The 14,420-nt window shown below is 30.4% G+C and overlaps 3 protein-coding genes across 3 annotated transcripts; 1 reads left to right on the top strand and 2 right to left on the bottom strand.

The window, feature by feature from the left end:
- Positions 1 to 6,343: 6,343 nt before the first annotated feature.
- Positions 6,344 to 6,997, bottom strand: LOC130446092 (proteasome assembly chaperone 4-like). Its single transcript, XM_056782147.1, has 2 exons — positions 6,825 to 6,997; positions 6,344 to 6,697 (listed from the first exon to the last, which is right to left on the bottom strand). Exons 1-2 carry the CDS (start codon positions 6,913 to 6,915, stop codon positions 6,387 to 6,389), a joined length of 402 nt encoding a protein of 133 aa, XP_056638125.1. The 5' UTR covers positions 6,916 to 6,997; the 3' UTR covers positions 6,344 to 6,386.
- Positions 6,998 to 7,186: 189 nt separating this feature from the next.
- Positions 7,187 to 10,293, top strand: LOC130446091 (ras-related protein Rab-2A). Its single transcript, XM_056782146.1, has 4 exons — positions 7,187 to 7,345; positions 7,705 to 8,020; positions 8,079 to 8,259; positions 8,317 to 10,293. Exons 1-4 carry the CDS (start codon positions 7,300 to 7,302, stop codon positions 8,413 to 8,415), a joined length of 642 nt encoding a protein of 213 aa, XP_056638124.1. The 5' UTR covers positions 7,187 to 7,299; the 3' UTR covers positions 8,416 to 10,293.
- A 3-nt stretch (positions 10,294 to 10,296) lies between these two features.
- Positions 10,297 to 14,088, bottom strand: LOC130446090 (RNA 3'-terminal phosphate cyclase). Its single transcript, XM_056782144.1, has 5 exons — positions 13,971 to 14,088; positions 13,452 to 13,569; positions 12,837 to 13,404; positions 12,484 to 12,742; positions 10,297 to 10,474 (listed from the first exon to the last, which is right to left on the bottom strand). The coding sequence occupies exons 1-5, from the start codon at positions 14,058 to 14,060 to the stop codon at positions 10,412 to 10,414; spliced, it is 1,098 nt and encodes a 365-aa protein (XP_056638122.1). The 5' UTR covers positions 14,061 to 14,088; the 3' UTR covers positions 10,297 to 10,411.
- Between the last annotated feature and the right edge of the window lie 332 nt (positions 14,089 to 14,420).

Below are 14,420 nucleotides of genomic sequence, written 5' to 3'. Positions count from 1 at the left end.
GGCGTCACGGCGCCGGTTTCCGCATCCAATAAGCTCCGCGCACCGACCCATAAAAATCCTCCGGCAACATTATCAGCCATGATAGCGAGACCGGTCCGCTCAAACTGATTCCTTTCATAAATCCGAGGGAATTTAAGAAAATTACAGTGATTTTTCACCCTCTCTCCGCTTTATTCCACGTCCTGCTACTCGCTAATGGGTAATATCGAGGACGGTAAATATTTACGTCGTTTCGGGGCGTCAAAATCATTTTAAATACCTTCGTCGATAGATAAAGTCACTATTACGAATCAATTTGTATTTAGTCAAAAATTTCTAAGCGGTACAACCTTGACCTGATTTTTTCGTAAATAACGCCTTGTAGCAAGGACTAAGGACCCATTATTAACCGATTATTTAACTGCCCTGTCAAAATATTTAACAATAAATGGGTAGTGAGTAGAAGCGTGCCGTAGATAATCGGCAGACTTTTGAAAATAAAAAAAAAGTACCAGGAAGTCTGTTTCATCAATAATTGATTAGTTTCGCCTAGTTTCGAAACTATTTTGTCGCAGATTTAAACGTGATTTCGTATATACGTAAAAAATATTGTTTAACAAAGTTTTGGACAGAGGTTAACAACGGCAACAATGTATACGTCAAACACTCTTGATGAATCATAACGTTGCAAGTCAAGACGAAGTGTCTACCGTTACTAAGCCGTGTACGTAAATATTTTACTGATTTGATACTATATACAGTTGATGGATCGTTTGAATACAAAAATCAAATTGAAGATTCCACGGTATAGTCCTGATCTGACAACTGGCTATTCGTTTTTCAAATAAAGCAGCAGAAACGTTGTAATAATTGTAATGTTCTTGAAGGATATTATATTGATAAATAAAATCGATTTTTGGTAAGAAAAAAAATTGTTTTTCATAATCACACGACTTATTGTGCTCCAAACAATCACTGTGCAACATTTTTAAGTGTTTCAAACATCAAATCAAAGCCAAATATGAACCATACATGATATGAAGTCGAATAAATACACTAAAAAACAGGCCGAGTCGCCCTGGCAGCTGAGGCCTTCCCAAAATTAAAAAAAAAGAAGAAGAATAGTTAATAAAATTCTTTTCTACTGTCTACTTTCAAGTAAGCTCATACTAAAGCAAAAGCTGCTCTAGGCGGAATCGAATAATTATTTTTATGTGATTTAAATAATCAATAGTACACGACAATGTAACAGTAGCCACGTCGTACCGTTCTAATTATCATGTATCTGATAGAATGTTTGATTCTGTCAATTTTTTAAGCGACCACAGAACACGAAGTTATGGAAACAAATCTTTTCTTCTTTTTTTCTTAAATAAAACAGTCGAATAATTACGAATTCTCATTATTTTCAGTAATCGATTAAATATTTTTATAACGTGATTTAAATAATCAATAGTACACGACAATGTAACAGTAGCCACTTCGTAACGTTCTAATTAATCATGTATCTGATAGAATGTTTGATTCTGTCAATTTTTTAAGCGACCACAGAACACGAAGTTATGGAAACAAATCTTTTCTTCTTTTTTTCTTAAATAAAACAGTCGAATAATTACGAATTCTCATTATTTTCAGTAATCGATTAAATATTTTTATAACGTGATTTAAATAATCAATAGTACACGACAATGTAACAGTAGCCACTTCGTAACGTTCTAATTAATCATGTATCTGATAGAATGTTTGATTCTGTCAATTTTTTAAGCGACCACAGAACACGAAGTTATGGAAACAAATCTTTTCTTCGTTTTTTCTTAAATAAGACAGTCGAATAATTACGAATTCTCATTATTTTCAGTAATCGAATAAATATTTTTATAACGTGATTTACATAATCAATAGTACACGATAATGTAACAGTAGCCACGTCGTAACGTTCTAATTAATCATGTATCTGATAGAATGTTTGATTCTGTCAATTTTTTAAGCGACCACAGAACACGAAGTTATGGAAACAAATCTTTTCTTCTTTTTTTCTTAAATAAGACAGTCGAATAATTACGAATTCTCATTATTTTCAGTAATCGATTAAATATTTTTATAACGTGATTTAAATAATCAATAGTACACGACAATGTAACAGTAGCCACTTCGTAACGTTCTAATTAATCATGTATCTGATAGAATGTTTGATTCTGTCAATTTTTTAAGCGACCACAGAACACGAAGTTATGGAAACAAATCTTTTCTTCTTTTTTTCTTAAATAAGACAGTCGAATAATTACGAATTTTCATTATTTTCAGTAATCGAATAAATATTTTTATAACGTGATTTAAATAATCAATAGTACACGACAATGTAACAGTAGCCACTTCGTAACGTTCTAATTAATCATGTATATGATAGAATGTTTGATTCTGTCAATTTTTTAAGTGACCACAGAACACGAACTTATGAAAACAAACCTTCTCTTCTTTTTTAATAATTGTTATTATAGAATAAATCCGCCGTTTTAGTTATATGTATACATATATTTTGAAATAGAAGATTTAATGATAGTTGTCAATCACCCTGAACATTTCCCTTTTGAAAGGGAACGGTAATTGTTCAATTGGGAATTGGCCCTAATATAAGTGTAAATCCGTAGGATGAGTGACACGCTAATACACGCTATATATCATTTTTTTATCGAGTGAAATAATTTTCAGTTGAGTCGATTCAAATACGTTGTCTTTTTGCAACAGCTGATGCCTTCAGATGTACCAAACGAAAAAAAAATATTAAAAAATCGACAAATTATGTAATTTAGGTTATTTTCACGTCTCCAACATCATAATTGTATAGATTCGTAATAAAAACAATGATAGTAGGAAGCAGTTCCCTTATATGAATATACGAGGGCTGTTAGTTATGTAAGAAGAAACAAAACTTTATTTAACCTAATTAATTGGTACAAAAAGAAAGTATTGAGGACCAAATTAAAGATTTTAGGTGTCAAAATGTTCATTTAATATGTTTAAGCGTTAAAACGAAATCTTTATCGCAGAAATACGTTACGTGAAGTCATGTGCTGTCACAGAATCACGTTTTCTTTATAAAATTATGTTTAAGGCCGTTTGTTATATAAAAAAACAACGTGTAATACAATTTAAGACATAATACATTGAATTTTTATCACACAAAAGTGATAATCCATTTACAAGCAATCAAATATCAATTAAATCAGCTGATCGATTAGAGCACGTTCCCAAAACTGAATTTTCTATCGAAATATTGCCTTTCTTAACGGCAACTATGAATAGTATTACGCATTTCAATGGTTTTTAGACTTCGAATCGTTCAAACAGTCATTAAATTATCAAAATAAACAGATTTGGCACTTTTTTGCCGATATAAAAATTGTTCCACAATATTTTATCATCACACCTCGTATATAGTAATTTAAAAGTTACATCATTCTTTTTTTTTTTCTCTATTGGCCTTTTGTCTAACGACATACAGCCATAGTTGTATCATTATTTTAAAGCGTTTCAATCTACCATCTAAATTCTTCTTTTTTATTAACTAACCTACGTCTATGAACTTGTTAATCCAACTCAATCTTAAATCTATTACATTGTTGACTGCGGAGGATTAATAAGATAGGGAATACGGACAATTTGTCACGCGCATCTCGCTATATCGTATCGTTCCTCCCCCTTATTCATCCTACCGATTTTCTCCGCTCTCATTTCTCCATGTAACGCAGATGATAAACATTTATCTAAATTACCTTAAGCCCATTGTTCGCAGATTAGATTATTTCGAAATGATCGTGATAAAAACGCAAGATAAAATATTATTTAATACATGACTCAAAAACAAATCAAATTATTTTCGTTTGAAAATTAGTTACAAGTTTTCGATACACCCTATACACAAACGCCTTCGCTTTCGAGGTCACTGAACTCCCAAAAAAACAGGTAAACAGTGTTTTCGCTATACAATAACGAAATTAAATATTAGAACAAGTCAATCGCGGGATTATATTTATTTAATTTCGTATATCTGTATAAAAAATGTTTTTTTTTTTAAATTCGGGTTACAAATGAGGTTATAACAATAAAACAGAAGAATAACTTACGGAGTGATTCGATAAATAGATATGAAATTGTCTGGAACAACGCCCTTGCCCAAAATAAATGGGGAAGCCACCCTAACACAATAATAGCATAATTTATTACTATATCTCAATTGAGTACAGATTGTCACAACAAGGGATATATAAATATATACAGATAACATAAAGATTTGATATGGGATTATTTATTATATTCTATATTAATGAATTCGACACATGTTTCTATAAATTTAATGTAATAATGTCGATATAAACTAGGGGTGGCATATTCTCGAATAATAATCGTAACTAGATCTGTTTTAAATTATTATTTAATTCGATATTATAAGCTTTTGAATACTTTCGAATCTATAACCTTGTAAAAATGTTGTTTTCACCATACAAGGCAAGCATTAATAAAAAAGAAGAATGTGTCAACAACCTTATTGTATTTATATTTGATATGGAATCATTTGTTAATTTTATTTCGATGAATTCCTTTGATGTTTATCTAAACCAGGGGTGTAATAAGAGTAAAAGTATAATTAATTTTGTTTTAAATTATTATTTCGAGATTATAACCATTTGAATACTTTCGAATCTAGAACCTTGTAAAAAGGTAGTTTTAACCATACAAGGCAGGCATTAATAAAAAAGAAGAATCAGTAAATATTATATATTTGATATGGAATCATTTGTTAATTTTATTTCGATGAATTCCTTTGATGTTTATCTAAACCAGGGGTGTAATAAGAGTAAAAGTATAATTAATTTTGTTTTAAATTATTATTTCGAGATTATAACCATTTGAATACTTTCGAATCTAGAACCTTGTAAAAAGGTAGTTTTAACCATACAAGGCAGGCATTAATAAAAAAGAAGAATGTGTCATCCACGTTATTGCATATATATATTTGATATGGAATCAATTGTTAATTTTATTTCAATGAATTCCATACATGTTTATCTAAACCTACAGGTACATTCTGGATTTTTAAAGTTATATAGGTGTTTTATATCTCATATATATGATTAGAAACAACAAACTGAATAGAATTATGCCTTACCATCCAGAAAACTTAAAATCTGCACTGAGTACAACACTGCATAGTAAAAAAAAACCAACAAATTAGAGTTTCCGGTAGGAAATTGCGTACTTCTCTAAGTAATTACTCGTCCACAATAAAACTGGAAATAATTAGGTCTAAAAACCAACAAATAACTTCACAAATCAAAGAAATCTGCGTAATGAAGCTCATGATAAAATAATTTATTTATCCCACGGCGGCCATTTATAAATGGGTGTCAACGTATTTTGACAGTTAGTTAGAATGCTCTATGGACAAACGTTAATTAAAAAAGAAGAAGAATAAATAAATGACGTTCCGTTATGTTTATATAATTTCTGTTTTCTAATTATTTGTTTACTCAAATTTACAAATTAACAAAGATGCGTTTGTTTTTCTGTATATTATATAAAAGTTACATTGACAACGACCAAACGTAAATTTGGAAATGGCGCTTGAAAGATTTATCGACTGTTATTTACCCTCAATAAATTGAAACATCTATTAATTTAGTTGCTTGTTGCTCGCTCTCCTTTATTAAGCAGTAAATAACGGTTACTACTGCGGCTTTATATCCTAGAAAGCATTCTATTTCCTATTTTTCAAGACATAAAGTATATTGAAGGTACTTTTATATTGCAATTAGTTTTGTTTAAATGATATGGCTACTCGGATATTTTGTTATAAATATTTCGATAAAAGGATACAGTTTTGGCCTTAGAAATATTGTTTTTAAAATAATTTCGCTAAAACCAAACAAAAAATATCGTTTATCAGTTTCATTAAAGCATAATAGAACTTTCTCGTTGATCCACACTTTTATTTAATCATTATATTTGTTTTAAATTTTATAAGTATATATCATTTTATTTCAATTATATAGAATACGTTCAAAAAAAAATTAAAAATGTCTTCCTAGCACTTAGACAACCCGAATATCACCGAGATGTATTTTGGGTTGCATAGACATACTTTGTCTATGGGTAGACACCTAAAAACAACACTTTTGTGTTCAGTTTTTTTGCTCACGAGTGTATTTAAAAAAAAGATACCAAATTTTCTTATTATAAGGCACTATTATCTAAAAATATATCCTAAATTTTGTCCTGAGACTTTATTCCCTTTGTTTTTGTCCTTTTTAAAACATGAAATTTTGTTTTGAAAATATTTTGATTCATTCAGAAATAAAAATACATGTTTCGTAATAAAAATTTTATTATCAGATAAATAGAATTACATATCAAAGCAAATGTGAAATTTTATCAAATTCCTCGCATATTTTCTTTTCCAGGAGTGGGTTCAAACGACGATCCTGTTTCAAATTAAAACTTAAAAACACGACTTTCCCTAATTTTTTCGACAATTTCCCAGCTATAATTTTAGAAGTTTCTTCATTAAAATCACCCAAAAGTTGCGTACTAATCGGGTTGTCCCTTTTATAACGATCAGTTAGAGCCAAAGAAAAATCATTAAATTGTATATCATCCTTATCATTTAAATAAATAAGTACCGAGTCCTTCATTTTTATTATTTGCAAGATAAAGTTGCGCTCTAAAAATTAAGACATGCTGTATTTAAGAATAATTTAAACAATAATCAGAATTCACACTAAAAAATTATAAAACAAATTGTAAACAAAACGAATCCTAATTGAATCTGTAATGAAAATAATATTTACCAAGAATTTCTAAGTCAAAAATAAAATTATTCAACTTAGTAGGCACATATAGTATTTTTTGATTTTGTACTGTATCTTTATTTTCTAGCATCTTATTTACTTTTAAACATTACTCGTTAATTATATTTTATAATTTGAGGTAATTCGCTTCTTCTTTTTTATCGACATCTTATGTCGCTTTCATTGTGGATTTATCCAAACAAAAATACAATATTATTAACAACATTCTGTATTTATAAATGTTATAAATCTCGTTATTAAAAGTTTTTTATCATAATTTCATATTGATGTATAAATTTGTGTTTGTTTATCATAAATAATATTCCCCTACCACAACTCTATTATCGATTTTGATTGGAGGCGTATTCGTTTTGATTATTGACACTGCGCAACAAATCACCAGGTATCTGTCAGTGTTAAGTGCGTAACAAATTGGATATAAAAAGTAACATAAATATTTTTTTACGTTTTAAACATGTCCTACGCTTATTTGTTTAAGTATATAATCATTGGGGATACAGGTAAGTCTATTTATGATAAAATATTAAAATTTACTGTTTTTTCTATTTACTTTTAATATCAACTGTATTGTTTATCGTATCCTTTGTAGCTTATTAGACGTACGTTGTACTGTTTGGGTTGTTTTTAACCACATTTACTTTGTTAGAACGTTAACTAAACAGGATATTCAAAAATTTTATCTATAATAATCGAAATTTTCATTCCTGTAGGTTGAAAATCGTTTCTTGTCGTCAATATGTTTATCACTTTAATCTTTAAAATATGGATTCCACGATGAAGAATAATTTTATCTTTAGATAACAGTATTAATATAATATTATCGATTTTTTCTTCCTAGTTTTTCAAAATTAATTTTCAGGTGTGGGTAAATCGTGCCTGCTGCTCCAATTTACAGATAAACGTTTTCAACCCGTACACGATTTAACAATAGGAGTCGAATTTGGGGCCCGAATGATTACAATCGATAGCAAGCAAATTAAATTGCAAATTTGGGATACCGCCGGTCAAGAAGCTTTCAGATCTATCACGAGATCGTATTATAGAGGTGCCGCTGGGGCTTTATTAGTATATGACATCACTAGAAGGGAAACTTTTAATCATTTAACTACTTGGTTGGATGACGCTAGGCAACATTCGAATTCGAATATGGTTATTATGTTGATTGGAAATAAAAGGTATAACGAATCAGTAGATTGTTGTAATTAATTGTAGGTTAATTATTTAAATGTGCAGTGATCTGGAAAGTAGACGGGAAGTTATGAAAGAAGAAGGGGAAGCGTTCGCCCGTGAACACGGTTTAGTTTTTATGGAAACTTCCGCTAAGACTGCCGCCAATGTGGAAGAGGCTTTCATAAATACAGCAAAAGAAATATACGAAAAGATTCAGGAAGGAGTTTTCGACATAAACAACGAGGTAATATTTAGTAAATTTTGTTTTATCTTCGTTTCCATCCATTGTACGGTTTTTCAGGCTAACGGAATTAAAATAGGTCCCCAACATTCCCCTACTAACCCCTCGTTGCCGGGATCGGGAGGTGCTGGAAACGCACAAGGATCTGGATGTTGTTAGATTTAAAAATATTTGTCTTAAAGGACTGTTCTGATTTACAGGATTGTTCTGCTGTTTTTTTATTCATCTCTAAGTAAATAATTAATGAAACATAAATTTTTGTTGAAATAAACAATTAGATGCATTCTCATCATTACGCTCAATATTTCGTTTTTTTTTATCTACAGTAGGATGGAAAATAACTCGACACGATGTTGAAGTCGAAAAATTTATTTGATGGATAAAAAAATTGCTCAAATGATTTTTTATTGGATTTGTGGACAATTTTATTTTTGAATCCAATGAAATGTGCGAATAACATTTGTCGGTATTGGTTATTAGATTTTATAATTTTGGGGTGAAATATGAGAAAAAATTTTCCTGATTTCAAATTTAATTTGTAGACGAAAAATGCTTTGACGAAACAAATTTTATCAAATGACTTTGGGTTGATCATTTTTTCCTATTCTTCTCAGAATACACAATTGACGTGGCAACGCCGTTTGCCTTTATTTTCATCAAAATGGCGACCGACCATCAACAACATGTGGGCAGATGTTGCCACTAATTTTGAAAAATAGTTGAGGCGTTCATGATTTTTTTTGTGGTTTGAAATTTTTTGGGATATTATCAGACACTTAATGACTTCAATCTACGGTTCAATATTGTTGCCACATCATTTTTTTCATTTGAGCAAAATTATGGTGATATCGAATATCGAAAGAAAAACAGTGTTGCCATTTGGTAATAACCTTTCCATGATGATATCGCAATAAATGCGGTGATGCCACGTCTATATTTTTCACTTAAATAACTATTTTTCCCTATTCCTAGGGAAAAACCAAGTAGCGAGTATTTCGAACCTGTTATGTAAAGAAATGCGGTGTTGCCACGTAAATTTTACACTTGAACAATGCTCTCAAAGTTTCCTAGTTTTAAGGAAAAATCTAGTGACAGGTGAAGTCGAAAGAAAAGCGGTGTGTTGCCACGTTTCCGTTTTTTCTTAGATGTAGGAAAAATCCCATGGTGATATGATCGTTTCAACGGTGTTGCCACGTAAATTTCATACTTAAATGGTCACGTCTAATACCTGTCAAAAAATCGAGAGAAATGCAATGTTGCCGTGCCAGTTTAATACTTCAGAGCGGATACATTTCCTAGCCGATTGTCTGTCAAAAGTCAAAGAAAATGCAGTGTTGCCACAATGTTACATTTTCCCTAGTTGTAGGGAAAAAATTGTCTTTTCAAAATAATGAAATCGTCCTCTATTAAAACTCGAAATAAATGCGGTGTTAATCAGTTTATTTTCTACTTTTTTGTTTTTTCTCACAACTGGCAACAGCGAATGATTTTAGATTATGTCCTAGAATTATTACGGTTTTCCTTATTTTGGGAATACACTTTATTGAAAATGAGATAAAAATTATTCTTATTGAAAAATTTGGTTCAACTTTCCACTTAAATGCTACAAAAAAGTCATAACTAAAAACAAATGGTATTTTTTTATCGATAATCGTTAAATAAGGGTTGAAAGTGATATTTTGGTACCAAAAATGTCGAAAATCATTGAATTTAAGCTTATTCTCACCCAATACCGTCATATTTATTACTAGTTTATTTGTATGAACACTTGTATATTCAATAGAATCAGATACGGTTATTATTGTTATAATTTTTTTGTTTTTAGTCAATTGATGTAAAGATTTTTATATTATTTATTTTTCTCTATATTACCGAATTATTAAAAATTAAAAATCATTTAACCTTATATAATTGGAAAAAAAACGATCTTTTCTGTAAGCTTCTTATGAAATATATTATTAATTCTCAAAAAGTGCTTCAATCAAAATCCTAACCTAACCACTCGCAAATAATAGGAAAAGGGAAAATGACGAGAAAAACTTTTATTATTCATCGATGCTTTAATTACATTTTTCTTCGCTTCAGTATCAAATATCACTAATGATAGTTCCATTTTCGTGTCATATACTCACTTTGAGGTAAACATCTCGTGTTTCTAACAACCAGAACAAGATATTATGTTTACTCTTGGCCCCAATGATGTTATTTCAAACTTAACCTTAAAATATACGAATTAATTGAAATATACGTAACTGGAATTCATATTTGTAATAATTCAATCAAATTAAACTTTACTAGGTCTTGGTCTTGGGTAGTTTTGTTTAAACAATTAACATGGATATTTTTCAATTAATCTATATATATATCCGAACGATTATTTTAAACTTTATAACACTTCTAAGTCACATCACATTAAATCGTTCAAATCTAGTACCAATAGTTACTATTTTCAATCAAGTTTTCATTATTTTCCACCATTTCTATTCTCCGTTTTTATGTTTACACTTTTTTTACATCCAAATCACTAATACCGTTATTAATGAATCATTTTTCAATCTCAAATTATTTTTCTTCTTCTTTTATATTATAAGTCAAATGTCAGAATTATTTTCACTGTTACTGCAAAATTTAATAGTAAAAGCCTGTTTTTATGTTATAAGTCAACTGTCAGAATTCTTTTTACCGTCACTGTAAAAAAAGTCTTTTCACTCTCAAGTTTACTGTCAATGTCAAGTAATTTTCAAACTACGTTAACCGTTTTCGGCCATATGTGCAGAATGATGTATGTCCAAGTTGTTTCACAAATAATAGTGTATTGTTATTAGTGTCTAGTGATTGATTTTTCAAAATTTAAAAAATCTATGTTTATTTTTGTAAATTCAGAAAAAAATTAATGTTAAACAAAACCAAGATGCATTCTTTACGAGCTGTAGAGGATTTTGATGGAAACAAAGGAAGATTGTTCAGAATTTTTATGGCATTAGCAAACGTTGGAGAAACTTTTAATAAATTAAGAGAGAAGAGATCAAAGCTCAAAAGAGAGATAATTTAAAATAAATCCAATTAAAAAATAGTTCTAAGTAATTTATAAGTGCTAAAGAGATACAATAGAAGAAGAATGTACACGTTAAGATCGCCGGGTATGAATATATGTTTTGAATTACATGAAATGAATAATTTTGCCTCTCCTATAACAATAAAAGCATTTAAATTTCATTTTTTGTCGGAACGTGTTGTATGAAATTAGGTCCCAGCCTTTTATATAATGGTCTTTGTTTTAATAACATTTAATTTCGAATAAAATAATCAAAAGTTGGGATTGGAATACCTCACAAGATGTAAAGATTTTTAACTTTGATTATTTATAATTTATCTTTATATTTAGCTTTTATTTTTACTTAATATCCACTTTTTTCCATTATGAACTGCTTTATGAGTTACTTTTTTCAATTTTTAAGCACTTTTATTCTGTTTTTACACAAAAATTTTCACAATTAGTTATTGAAAAATTAATGGAAAACGTTTTTGATACCAACATTTTGAATGGCAGAGAAAAAATGAATTTCTGCCACGAAATGGAAGGAAATAGTCACAAAAGCCTTGAGGGTTTGCAGAAACTTCGCATGGAGAAATTGGGGATGTACACAGCAATTATAAGACCGATTATTACATATAGGGCAGTTGTTCTAGAACTAGTTTGAATACCACTAGGGAACAACTCGAAGGTACAAAGATTGGCTTGACTTCTTGCAAAGGGGGCCATGAAATCATGCCCTACAGCTGCCCTAGAAGTGATTCTCAATCTCCCACCTCTCCACACAGTACTGGAAAGCTTGGAGAAGAAAACATGAGAATGTTCAGAGACGGAACCACTAAAGAAAAACCGTCCTTAAAAAAAATGACCAAAGTTGAGACATGCCTCAGGATGAAATACCAAAGACGAAGATCTTTCGCAGCTACAGCATGTGCGCATGTTTAAATGGAGCAGAAGTGTTTCTATCTATCCTAGCAGAGTCTGCCTCTCAAGAAACCTAATTTTGGCTCAACCAAGAATGGGTTCTTGGCCTATTTGTGGATTTGCTGATTTTAATCTAGTGAGCAAGTCTGCCCAAGTGACCAAACGATCTAGACCTTGCAGTCATCACTTAACAGGACTTTCTTACATTCCAGGATAAGTCTAGATCCTAGTTATTTTAAATTAAATGAAGTATTACAATGTATACTTACATTAGTCATTGTTTCAACAACAAATATGGCAGTTTTGGTATGCATTGTGATTTCTCCGACTTTTATCCTTGATGTACCTCTAGCCAGAGCCATTAATATAATTACCTGATCTTGACTATATTTATCTACACATACACCTTCTTCCAATGACACTAATAACTCATTTGCTGCTCTTCTTCCTGTTTCATCAGAATTTTCATTTCGATTACCCAAAGCTGATCCTCCTAGAAGGCATTTAGTGTCCGTTTCAGCTACTAAACTGGAATTTTAACATAACAGTAACCAAAAATGACAAAATTACTAATTTTAGTACGTTATATTCGTAGTTTGTATATACCCAGGTTCGTACTTACATAATACCTGAGCAATTATCAGGTGCGATACGCTTTTCCTCTTTATACCTCTCAATATTCACTGTTCCATATTTTTTTAGAACATTAGAGGCGTTATCTGCCATTATATGAGCGAGTTTTTCAGGTAAAGTACCAGCTACAAAACTCCAACCGTAAATCGAAGTAACTTCACCTTGCTCAATCAACTGAACCGGGTTGAGTTCTTCAACAGGGTTCACAGTAACCACAATTTCACCACCTCCCTTAGGAAAGTATCCCCTTTTAACTAAATCGAAATCGAACGTAGCTCCAAACTTTTCTAACACTGGCCTAAACACTTCGGTAGTATAATCTATTTGTGGGGCCATTTCCGCGTTGGTACCACCGCGAAGGTACAATTTCGTTTGACCAGTGGCGAATAATACACAGGGGAGGGCTATTTGAAGTAATAAGCTGATACTACCGGCTGTTTTAACCTCTGCTCTATAAGAACCGCCCTTAATTGACTGTGGATAGAATTCTACTTCTGTTGAACCTAATGTTAAACCTTTCGTTTTAGCTGAACAAATATCTCTTACCAATTCTAAACCTGAAAATACATTATGGATCATTCGGAAGTTTTGATTGTCTTATTACCCTTTAAATGTTGTTCCATTAAGCCAGGTTTGCTTCTACCGCCTCTAATATTTATAATACGGACCGGTATCTTTTTTAATGTACTTATCGTTATGGCAACTCGAAGGATTTGGCCCCCCTGTAAAATTTTATCACTTTTATAGCTCTGCCGTTTGCAAATGATCAGATTTATATCAAATTGAGCTGATATGGTGGGTCAAATAGAATGACAAACTGAGACATTCATTCAGTTCATCGTATTCTAACCTAAAATGCACTAGTCAATACAAAAGTAAAATAATATAAATTCGCAGATCTTAACGTCTTCACTAGGCACTAATTAAAAAACAAGTATCTCAATTCATCTCATTTGAGTAAAATTAAATGAGAATTTTTTGAGTTACTTTTAAATTAGTTCAACTTATCTGAGGTTTCATACAATAGGAACGTTATTTTTAACGACAAACTTAATTTTGAGAGCCTCATAATGGTATTAATGTAATCTACAAAATTTTTGTCGCCAGTAAAATCGATAATTACCCCTTCCATTAAAGAACCATCAATTTCTATTATTTTTCCACTCATTTTATTAATAAAGTTAAAAATTGTTGTATTCGATAATAAATACATAAATAAACCGCACAATTTCTTCTTCTTTTTGTATAAAGTTAAGGTCTGTAACCAGTCTCAACAAAGTAGGTCAACAGCCAACAATTTTAGATTTCAATATTTTCGATTTTATTCCAAAATTACGAACGATAGGGCTAGATTCTTGAATACTACAGTTCTTCTATTTTTTTTTTCATTTTATTGAAGTTTTTTTCAAATAATAATCTGTCAAAAATACGAGGTTCATATGAAAAGTTTTAAATTAACAATTATAAATAGTTAAATTTATAAGAAACAATAAACTATTTACCAGTTCTTCTTCTATTTATTTTCATTTTATTAAAATTCTCTCAAAATAATCATCCATCAAATATACGAGGC

The sequence above is a fragment of the Diorhabda sublineata genome, chromosome 6, assembly GCF_026230105.1.
Source record: "Diorhabda sublineata isolate icDioSubl1.1 chromosome 6, icDioSubl1.1, whole genome shotgun sequence".
NCBI lineage: Eukaryota > Metazoa > Arthropoda > Insecta > Coleoptera > Chrysomelidae > Diorhabda > Diorhabda sublineata.
This window is presented reverse-complemented; position numbering and strand designations above follow the sequence as displayed.

Coding starts and splice junctions, on each gene's coding strand:
- LOC130446091 (XM_056782146.1), top strand. CDS start 7,300: ATGTCCTACGCTTATTTGTTTAAGTATATAATCATTGGGGATACAG. Junction 7,346..7,704: donor TATAATCATTGGGGATACAG/GTAAGTCTATTT, acceptor ATTAATTTTCAG/GTGTGGGTAAATCGTGCCTG. Junction 8,021..8,078: donor ATGTTGATTGGAAATAAAAG/GTATAACGAATC, acceptor TTAAATGTGCAG/TGATCTGGAAAGTAGACGGG.
- LOC130446090 (XM_056782144.1), bottom strand. CDS start 14,060: ATGTATTTATTATCGAATACAACAATTTTTAACTTTATTAATAAAATG. Junction 13,570..13,970: donor ATGGTTCTTTAATGGAAGGG/GTAATTATCGAT, acceptor AAAATTTTACAG/GGGGGCCAAATCCTTCGAGT. Junction 10,475..12,483: donor TTGTTGAAACAATGACTAAT/GTAAGTATACAT, acceptor GTATATTTTAAG/GTTAAGTTTGAAATAACATC.
- LOC130446092 (XM_056782147.1), bottom strand. CDS start 6,915: ATGCTAGAAAATAAAGATACAGTACAAAATCAAAAAATACTATATGTG. Junction 6,698..6,824: donor TTTTGACTTAGAAATTCTTG/GTAAATATTATT, acceptor CTTAATTTTTAG/AGCGCAACTTTATCTTGCAA.